Raw genomic sequence first — 11,553 nt, forward strand, 5'->3', positions numbered from 1 at the left:
TCAGCTATTAGACTGCTAAATAGGTTGCTAATACGGCTTTATCTCAAATCAATCTATAGGTCATACCCTTTGAATAAGAAGACTAAGGAAGGAGCATATCAAAAATCTTAGGTACACCGCGATGGGCCTCAAATATGGCCGACTTAAATTCCGGTTTATCAGTGTCGTTCTAATTTTATTTAAAAAATGTAAAACTATAATGTAGGGTAGACGTGGGGTAGACTCAATAATTTGTTGTTTTATTTTACGTTGTGAATAAATGTTGGTAGTTATTAAAATTGTTATAAAAATATATAATTCTAATAAAAATAGATAAGTTATAATAAGTATTTATTACCACAAACATCCGATACGCTACTGAAGCAGGTAAGTCAAATTAACGTATCTAAATTCTTTTTACATCTAATCTTTGACAAGTAATAAATAAAAGCTAAAATGCAAGAAAAATATATAATTTAGTTAATTTAAGTGAATTTCATAAATGATCGGTTTACTACACGTATGTATATTATATAGTCACTTACTAGCGAAAAGTTGTTCCATTATTTCACTCAATTTTTGCCGAGATCTACCGCACGCTACACAACCAACTATTTTAGAGTCTTTTTCGATAAATCGCGATAATGTCACTGTTAATTTAAGTTCTGCCACAATTTCCATCTAGATTTACTACCTTTATACAACTATCAGTAGTAGAATAAATAATAAATAACATAAAATAAGCTTCCTAAAGACTGACAAATCCACAAAATTTCAAATCAAATTCAAATGTGTCAAATGAATCGTCAAACAGAACTGTCAAGGATCCCCACCCTAGAGAGCTTTTATGGTGGCTTTTCCGCCCACCATGCATGAATACATGGATAGTATTATGCTCCTTCCTTAGTCTTCTTATTCAAAGGTCATACCAAATAAACTTTTAGTCATGTGATTAAGCTTGATCGACACAGTGTTGCCCACTTTTACATATTTTCTTTTAATCACAATATTTTAGGAAACAAAAATATATAAAATGGGTGATTTATTTTTCACCCCCGAGAAGGGGTGGCACTCACCCCCATGGTGAAAGCACACATCGCTACTATGTAACTTTCGTTTCTTACATATATCTCTATTCACTGTTAAACTTTCACGTCAATCAGTGCAGGTGTTCAGAATTCGGACCTTAAAACCCTCGCTTACTGGCCTAGTAGTTGTGGAAATAATTATAACGGTATATAATTTATTTATACACCATTTTTTTTCACAAAATTCAATAAAGCAAATTCAACAAAATTCAATATTTTCAAATAATTCAATAGCAAAACAAACATACCACTAACAAAATTCTTCTTTTTCAGGAGGTCCAATGGATCACGGCGGTCCCATGCCAATGACGGGCGATTTCGGTGGTATGCCGGGAGCAGAGGGCGGTCCCTTTATGCCCCAACAACCTGGGCCCGACCAGATGGGACCCGGCAACCAGGGGAACCAAGGTGTTGGTCGAGGAGGCAGTCCGGAATTCATGTCACCGGCAAACTTCGCCGACAATCCGCAGCAACTGAACGAAGGACTCGTTTGGTAGCTGGCGAAGGCTCTAGCCAAACGAGCTAGAGAATAGTGTAAATAACGACGCAGGATAACTAAGAAAATGTATTATTTATAGAAGGGTTCGGTTGTTAATACTTAACGACTTTCACAAACAACGTAACATTTCGTTCTTATCGGAGCGCATTTATTTCATAAATCATAATTGATATTTTCTTCTCAAACAGTGATCACCCAAATTGGAAACATAATTCAACATTATTATGTGGAATAAAATAATCCAGTAGCCTGTCATTTATGTCCTCAATTTGGAGATTGGGTAAAATTCATTTTATTTAATGAACAAAAACAGAATAAGAAACTCAAAAGTACGAAAAACGTTGACAGTTAGATTTAAACATCATTGAATGTAAAAACTATGTGATAAAGAATCACTGAAAATGTTGTAAATCTAATTGTATATTATTTACTAATGAAACAAATTAATCTTTGTCATTTCATTATTTTATACAGGGTGCAGCAAGCATTTTCAGTGCTGGAAGTCCTGAAAGTCAATAAGTCCAAAATAACCGACATATTTTACTTTGAAAATTAAAAAAAATTGTATATTATGCATTACATACCGAGGAGGGAAGTGTTTTATTACTGTCAAGTGATTAATATTGTTAATAGATTAACTAAATCTCGAGACAATAATGAAAACTTTCCTCCGAGGTTTGTATACTATTTTATTTACAACCACATCATTAATTAAAAAATAGAAACAGTATTTTATTTTGAAAAAAAAAATATGCGAAAATTTGTCGTTTTCTGTTTTGGCATTTCCATAGCTATAGTTACCGGTTGGTTGTTATGGCGCAAACCTCCAACAGCAAAACAAACAACTAAGTGACAGTTTTAAATTTCTCGTTCGCTTTTTCGAATTTATATAACATAGAAAGCCAGAATGTTGTCGGAAAGTTCTGATAATGAAGACTACTTTAATATTGGTACTCCACCAAAACTTACAGAAGCTGCAAAAAGAGCAGAAGCCAGTTTACTTCCAGAGAAAAGTAGTAAAATAGCATTGAAAGTATACAAAAAATGATGTGCCGAAAGAAATGCTAAGAATATTGCTTCGGAGACAGATTTGATGGCATATTTTAGCGACATGGCAAGGCAGAAAAAGCCATCTACCCTTTGGGCTACGTACAGCATCATACGGGCAATGCTAGAATTAAGGGAAAATATTAATATATCAAAATATCACAAACTCGTTGCTTTTTTAAAACTCCAGAATATAGGTTTTAAGCCAAAGAAGTCTAGCATTTTTACCGTCAACAAATAAAAATAGTTAGGTATTTGTTGTTTTAAACTTTTTAATTTAATACTTTTAACACAAAATGTACCTAATAGGACATTGTAGCACCGATTGTAGTTGGCTTAAAAGAATTTTCTATAAAAAAAAGTTGCAATTAAAGCAACATTTTATCAAAATAAAATCTTTAAGAAAATATTTTCGTCCTAATTTAAAAATCTGTATTTACTTCCCGCCCACGGGAGGGAAGTAAACTTTCCACCCGTAGGTGGGAAGTAAAAGTTAGAAAACTGACATTTTCCAACCTACAAAAATTCGAAAATGTCAACATTACTTATATGGTTGTAAATAAAATATTTTTCGCTTACATTTTGAGAACCGGTGGATGTTTTCTGGGTTTTCTTTCTTGTAAATTTAATCTACTACCAAAAGAAAATAGGCCTTCAAATGTGAAGTTTTGGTAAAAACTTGAGCTTTTGACTTATAAGTTACTTTGAAAGATCTAAAAATGAATTGCGAGATATTTTTTTTAAATTCACCTCATAGATTCACCTCCGAGCAGGGGTGAAATAAATAAATAAAAGTATTTTTTCGAAATTTCGCAGAAACGGTAAGGACTAGAAAAAAAAGTTCAAATAAAAATTGTGGAGCGTCCAATTTTACCTAAAATTGTCTCTATACTTTTTTGTTCAAATCAAAATTAGCCGAGATAGGGTGGCTAGAAGCTAGAGGACAGCTTTTATTGAAACATTTTTCCTTACATCCAAGTCCTTACAGTTCCTCTGGAATTTGGAAAAAAAACACTATTTATATTTTCCACCCCTTTTCGGGGTGAATTTAAAAAAAAATTTAATTGATATTTATAATTTTCCAAACAAATTGAATAAAAATGTGAAATACATGAATTTTTCAGCAACTTTTTACTATCATACTATTATATTTCTACTATCATCCCCTAGTTCTAGCCATCCTATGTCTGTTAATTTTGATCTGAGCATAAAAAGTATAGAGACCATGTCTATGTAAAATTTAACGATCCACAACTTTTATTTGAACTTTTTTTTTCTAGTTCTTACCGTTTCTTCGAAATTTCGAAAAAATAATTTTATTTGTTTATTTCGCCCCTTCTCGGGGGTGAATTTAAAAATAAATTTCACAATTCGGTTGTTAGATCTTTCAAAGTAAAGCGGGGTTTCCACATGCAAGGATTACTGGCGCCAGTGTTCGCCAGTTTACTGGTGCCACAATTAAATGGCGCTATTACCCGTTTCCACAGGTCTATAGTAAATTTAAAACTGGCATGTCATTAGGTTCAGTTTTATAAAATTTTAACACCTTGTTATACTATAGGGTGTAAGCATTCATAATACTTCGAATTTTGGCCTTTGCGGAATTTACATCAAAGTTGCTGAGAGGATCAGACATGACACCAACAATTCTTCTCAAGGCTTCATCCCTTTCATTTCGGTCCTTATAATCACTTATTTTATTGTTCCATAAGCAAGGATGTTGTTCGTAGGTTTCCAAGAACTTTATTATTAATTTAGTAGACCACTTTTTTGAAACAAACGACATTTTTACGACTGGAGATGCTTGCTGTATTGTTTACACACAAAACTGGCGCCAAAAAGTACAGGAGCGTTGAACTTTACTGGCACATGAATTAGTGGCGCCACTAAACTTACGCCAGTCGATTTTACAGGTTTCCACATACAACAAAACTGGCGCCAGTTGAATGGCGCCAGTAATCCTTGCATGTGGAAACCCCGCTTTACTGGCACATGAATTAGTGGCGCCACTAAACTTGCGCCAGTCGATTTGACAAGTTTCCACATACAGTAAAACTGGCGCCAGTTGAATGGCGCCGGTAATCCTTGCATGTGGAAACCCCGGTTACTTATATCAAAAATTCTTACCAATAATTTTTACCAAAACTTGGTATTTAAAAGGCTATTTTCTTGGACTATGTTGCCATATTATGAAGATACATACATACCGCCATTACTCGCTGACGAGTATTTGACACGCATCAGAAGATGGTCACGCAAGGCGTTTTCTTTCATGAGCTTTTCTGTGACTGAAAAGCCCGATACGTGATGTTATCTGTCTACCACACTCCAGACATTCAAAAATCTCATTGCTTTGTTGCCTCTTTATTTTTTGGTTGTCGCTGTTAACTGACTTTACAATTCTTCTCCATTCCGTTCTATTGTGAGCTGCCTCTTCCCACCCATTCTGCTTGTTAATTCCCTTTAAGTTTTCGTGGAAAATATCCTTGAACCTTTTGAGTTGTCCATTATGAAGATATTACGTGTTTTAACTAAAAGTTAAAAAAACCTCCATTTTTTTTTAAATAAAAATTTCAACTCATAGATGTGTTTCTGGGGTCGAAATATACCACTCCTAAAAATATTTGCAATTATTTAAGACTCATCCTGTATAATACTACGTTTGAGATGAATATAGTCAATGATGGTCAATGTTTTTCTTCTTCAATACCAGAGTAAGACGAAATGTGAATGTTAATGAAAGTTGTTAAATTTCATAATTAATAACTTGTTTTGTATAGAGAATCCGCAGATATCTGTAAAATAATAAATAATCAATGATACATTAAAATAGGAAAATATTAGTAACCTCCATTATTTTTTGCTTAACAATATTTAAACACCCCATATATTGATATTTCCCTAGATAATATTCCAGAGTATCGCAATTCGTCTGTCCACTACTTTTGGAGTCAAAAGTATAAAATGTATGCGACCTTGTTAACTTAAATAAGTAGTGGATATGCCAATATCGATGGTAATACCGATCTGGTCACCGAAACTGCGTGGTCTGGATTTTAATGTGTAAGACAGTGATGTAGACAGCTTAAATAAAAAATTAAATGTGCTAAAAAGAGATAAACGTTAGATTGGTACATTTCTTCTATGTAGTTGTTTGCGAAAAATGTTGCATCTAGAGTTGGAACTTTAGTTTTCACAATTAGTTACTTAGTTTACTACAGCTGTAATAGATTCTTAAACAACTATCTAGCAGAAATTAAACCAAAAGAGCATTATTGAATAGATACATTATCTTCGTTCGTTATTTTATTTCTCTTACGCACCGGCAACACTGTATGTCGCTTTTTATTTTGTCTCTCTGTCTGTCAACTGGTCTTATATATTTATCTCTGTTGTATGCCTTAAAGTACAGACTACGGAAATAAAGCGACCAGGGCTAGTATATTATCTAGATACTTTAAGATCTTTAATTTATTAACACATAAAATACATGCTATTTTAACAATTGGTATCTAATATCTTCCTAAAAATAAAAAATAAATTTTATTTCAACGACATAATAGTATTGCAATTATTATATTTTTATCAAAATATTTATAACGCGTGTATCATAAACAGTCATGTTGTGAAAAAATGTACATAGTAGCTTTAATTTTCTTTTATAATACACTGTTTTGAAATAAAATATATTTTAGCATTATTGTACTAATACAACATATTTTGTACTAAGGTGTTACAATACAGTATTTATTTGATTCCTCGTTCCTTGTTTGTCATATTTATTTCTGGATAACTAAAGATATTTTGGACTACCGATTTAAGCTAAGTTATAATCCAGTTTACTGCTGCAAACTGTGTATTAATGTATTTTACTTGAATCATGTAACCTATTGTGCAATTTTTAGTTTTTAATATTTGTTTCTTAGAATTATACTAAGTTAGTCAAGTTATCGTAAGATTTTTCTTGTTTAACTGATGTTCTGTTATGATAACCTTGTAAATAACTAATGCTAAGTAGTTCTGAGAATCAGTTGATGTAAATACTAATATCTATTTCTAGCACTTCCCTGTCATAACATCTCAATATTTTGTCACGCTCTGTATATTTAAGTTAATTTAATTACTTCTAAAGGTGCCAAGAAGCTTCACTTTTCTTTAAATTGTATTGTAATATAAATATCTGTGTAAAAAATAGGTTCATATTATGGCTTGTAAATATATTAAATAAGAAGTCCATTGCATTATTGTCCGTTATTTCTGATGTTTAAACAGATCGTATAACCGGAGAGGCCTCTATTAAGAAAATGTTTTACAAAATTATTATACATTTCGTAACATATAGATTAATATCTTTAAGTTTCATTACACAGAAACGTTTTTTTTTTAACTGTAAAGTGTCGTATATTATTCTGTTGATTGAGGGACAGTATTCTTTTCAAGGCCTAGATGTACTCTACTGTTATTTGGGTTTTTGTCATTTATTTTCAAATATTGTACAGAGCAGAAACTAAATAAATAGTGCGCTGTAAAAACAAAAGCCATCCGATCATATTAGTGTATATTGTTACTTACTTTTAGGTGTCCTATCAATATAAAGAACATTCTTTATTCTGTTGTTTTATTTTAACCTATTTGCCCTTTAAGTTCCTCAAATATTTGCGGTTAGTTTTAAGAAAAAAAAATTGCGTGTGCACTATGTGCGCATATTTGAAGTGAAACTTCATACTAACACCTATTAAATTGAAGGATTTGAAGAACATGTTTGAAAAAGAGTAGTTTGAAATTTTGAAAAAGTAATAAATTAAAAATTATTAAAAATTTGATTCGCTTTCACAAAATTTGTATTAAAATGATCGTCTGTCCGTCTGAGGACTCCATTCGGGTATCTCTATCCACGTGCAGAGTTTCGTTCCAATCGACCCATAATGAAGAAAAATCCTGATGGTGTCGTCGAAATCCGAGGGCGTCATCCTGTAGCGCGTCCCCAATTATGCCGAAATCAACCCACATTTTTCTTCAATATCAAATCTAGGGAATGCAATCCCGCAAACCCGCGGGATTAAAGCAATCAATCCCGCAGATTCGCAAAATTGCGAGACTGTAAACAATAGTCATACATTTGGTCCTAAATGGTACAAAAGGCATTGTACATTTTGCATAGGCCCACAATATATTGATATAGCGTGTATCTTAAACTAGCTGTACAGAAATTTGGGCCGATGTATACAGAGTGTTCAAAAAATATATTTAATATTAAATAAACTTAAATTTTATTATAATTTATCTACTTATTTTATAAATAAAAATATTATTCTGATGTTGAAGTTTTTTTTTTAAGTTGTGTTAGTTCTCTTCTTTTAGATACACTCTATTACAATAATTTTTTGTCATATGCAGAATGTACAAAGCTTTTTGTACCATTTAGAACAATACGTATGTCTAAAAATGCATATTTTTCGAAAAAACCTCGTATTTTCCTTAAAAAATAAAAAACCCATGAAATTACTTTTTCTAATTTCAATACAGATTAGTGGTACTTGGTAAAAATTTCGATTTTTTAAAAATTGTAAATTTGCGGTAAAAAAGATTCTTAACCAAATTTTCACACTCTTATAAAACACCCTGTATACGAGAATTCACTAAATATATTTTCGAAAACCTCACAGCATCTTAATCACAATAGATGCATCTAAAACCTAGTCCAAACCGCATCTCAAGATCTTTTTTAGTCCAAGAAATATTCAACTTTAAATTTACCCTAAAATTTTGCTTGTCCCGATAATTATGTCCGGCAGTTTATTTGACGAAATTGTCCACAAGTACTAGTTAAACGCTTTTCTTCACTTACGCACATACGCCAGAAAGAAATCTAACAATTAACCTGTTTGTTTCACTTTAATGGCCAAGCCGTAAGGGGAATCCCCAGGGTTCCGAGCATCGACGCATCGGCCCGGTTTAATCATTTTACGAAGCGGTTTGATCTTGATTGAGACCGATTCGGTTACCCAATAGTAATGTGTCGATCCCGCAGATCCCGCACGGTAAATCCCGCAACTTTGATCCCGCAGAATCTCGGAGGGATCTCGCATTTGCGGGATTGCATTTCCTAATCAAATCCTTAGTCCCACCCTGATGAAGATGTAAACGAAACGTCGGCGTCGTATCCGACGTCGAGGTGGGATCATATGCGATCGCAAGGTGGGATCATATGCACCGTCGCTCACATAACCTACGCACCAGATTTGATCTCGAGCGGTCGACATCAACTTTTGACGTTTCTTACATCAAAACTAACTGTCACAGTGACACGTGTCGTACACGGTCAAGTTGACCGTGGTCGAATCCTTTGGTCGAATCTATCGACATACCAAATTTCATTTAAATCGGACTATTTTTTCTAAGCTGTAGGTTGTTCTTACCACTTTTCCTCTCGACTGTTGTGTCGCGTGTTGTGACACGACTTTTGGATTTTTATTCCCAGCACGCGTAAAGAAGTTTCACTTCAAAAATTGATGGGGTATATAAAGAGACACAGACTATATCTACCAAATTTAATGTTTTTAAAAAAACAGTGTGTACAGGGTGGTCTAAATTGGTCTGTTTTAACAGAGAAACCCTATTTCCTGACCAGATAGAGCAAAACTGACATAGATGTCATGGGCTCGATTTCTGAAACAAGTTTAATGGCGTAAACCATCTGTTGATATTTTCATTGCCAACTGAGATACGGGGTCTATTTGAGTTTTTTACAATATAAAAAATTGCCCATAACTTTTGTATTTCGCGGAATAATAAAATTCTGTAAAGACCTTCTTAAGGCACTTTTTTAAGCACAATCCAGTGGCGTCGTCATTTTTTTTTCTATACAGGCTCTTTTTGTCAGAAATAATAAAAAATATAATTTTTTAAATAGAGATCATAGTTGGCTATAAACTTAAAAAAATGCTGCCGTTTAACCCTTTCCAACGATATAAGGTTACGGGTATCTATTTCTAAGAATGAGAGAAATATTAAGTTTTTTATCTTTATATCGCAGCGGGCCTTGATTTTGTGTTGACCATTTGGCCTAATTATTTTTGTCACAGTTTAATATTCTATATTATTATTTATCTGCATAATTAAAGACTGTTGAAAAGGTAAATTAACAATCTATATTAGTATTAGTAATTACAATTGACATCAATACAAGAAAATTAAATACAAGAAAATTAAACAAACAAGAAAATTAAATACCTATTTTTTGAGCGACGAATATAGTTTTCTAAAAAAAATCTTCAAAGCTATTCCAACTGAGCACCTCTTTGTTGAATACACAATAAACATCTTTTGCGTACAGATTTACAGCGATTTGTTATAGATGAACTGGTGTAATAAGTCCAAAAGCTTGCCTAGTAGCCTTCTGCAATTCTTCTCTCGTCCCAATGGTTCTTCTCTTATACATAATGTCTTTTAATTTCCCCCATAAAAAGTCGAAAGGAGTTAAGTCACAGGACCTTGTCTGGCTAAGATATGGGGCCCCTTGTTCCAATCCAATTCTCCATTTAATAGTTCATTTTTGTAACCCTGGGGTTTTAATTGTAATTGGTAATTCTAATATAGAATGTTGATTTACCTTTTCAAAACTCTTTAATTATGCTGATAAATAATAATATAGAATATTAAATTGTGATAAAAAATAATTAGACATCTAGGTCAGCACAAAATCAAGGCCCGCTTCGATACAAAGTTAAAAAACATAATATTTCTCTCATTCTTAGAAATAAATGCCCATAACTTTATATGGTTGGAAAGGGTTAAACGCCAGCATTTTTTTAAGTTCATAGCCAACTATGATTTCCATTTAAAAAAATATATTTTTTATTATTTCTGACAAAAAGAGCAAGCGTAGAAAAAAACTGACTACGCCACTGGATTGCGTTTAAAATAGTGCCTTAAGAAGGTTTTTGCAGAATTTTATTATTACGCGAAATAAAAAAGTTACGGGCAATTTTCCAAATGGTAAAAAATTCAAAAAGACCCCGTATCTCAGTTGACTGTGAGAATATCAACAGGCGGTTTACGCCATTAAACGTGTCTCAGAAATCGAGCCCATGACATCTATATCGGTTTTGCTCTATCTAGTCAGGAAATAGGTGTTCTCTGTTAAAACAGACCAATTTCGACCACCCTGTACACTAGGTGCGCATATTTGAAGTGAAACTTCTTACTAATACCTATTAAATTGAAGGATTTGAAGCACATGTTTGAAAAAGTGACATGTTATGTTTTAATATAAATATTATTTTTAATTGATTTCTGTAATCTGTACCTTTTCTATTTCCTCAATAACCTGTAAATTTTATGGAATCCCACCCAAAATACACACTTTTATGCAAATGCCTAATAATATTAACGCTTAAATTTATTTAAGAAGAGAAAATTTTTTGAACCTAACCAACAATTCGTATTTATAGTGGTTTACAATAATTTTATTAAATTATACGAATATTCTCGTTGATTATTGGTTTGAAATAAATATGACAATGTCCTCCAATGAAAATGCAAGTTGCTTAACTCTAATAATTCTAATTGTGATCTAACAAATGAGCTAGATGCTTTACCTAGACCGTTATTCAGAAGCTACAAACCTATCAATAAAAATATGCATGAAAATTTATTTTCTAGCACACAACCAGAGGACATTGGTACACAGCTACAGTATCAAGTTTATTATAATGATTTTCTTAGCTTTAAATCAAATGTTTTTTGGTGTTTGCGCGATCCTTACCACTTTTTTTCTCGCTTGCTCGTGCCTCAAAGCCATGGCGTGTCACGGCCTTAAATTTTTACTCCCATCACACTTAAAGAAATTTAACTTCAATAAGCTTGGTTATATATACAGTATGTCCCCGGATTGTATTTACAAGAGGATTTTTTTATATTATTGTCATTTTGAGAAAA

At 32.6% G+C, this 11,553-nt stretch overlaps 1 protein-coding gene across 1 annotated transcript in view; it reads left to right on the forward strand.

Annotated features, from left to right (window-relative positions):
- LOC115875990 (LIM/homeobox protein Lhx5) overlaps positions 1-2,261 on the forward strand; it is a 179,380-nt gene extending 177,119 nt beyond the window's left edge. Inside the window, exon 7 of the mRNA XM_030891634.1 lies at positions 1,341-2,261. Within this exon, the coding sequence (XP_030747494.1) occupies positions 1,341-1,564 (224 nt within the window). The 3' untranslated portion in view covers positions 1,565-2,261. The remainder of the gene's footprint in view (positions 1-1,340) is intronic.
- The last annotated feature ends 9,292 nt before the right edge of the window (positions 2,262-11,553 follow it).

This window comes from Sitophilus oryzae, unplaced genomic scaffold (assembly GCF_002938485.1).
Source record: "Sitophilus oryzae breed Bouriz unplaced genomic scaffold, Soryzae_2.0 scaffold_1396_pilon_pilon, whole genome shotgun sequence".
Classification (NCBI taxonomy): domain Eukaryota; kingdom Metazoa; phylum Arthropoda; class Insecta; order Coleoptera; family Curculionidae; genus Sitophilus; species Sitophilus oryzae.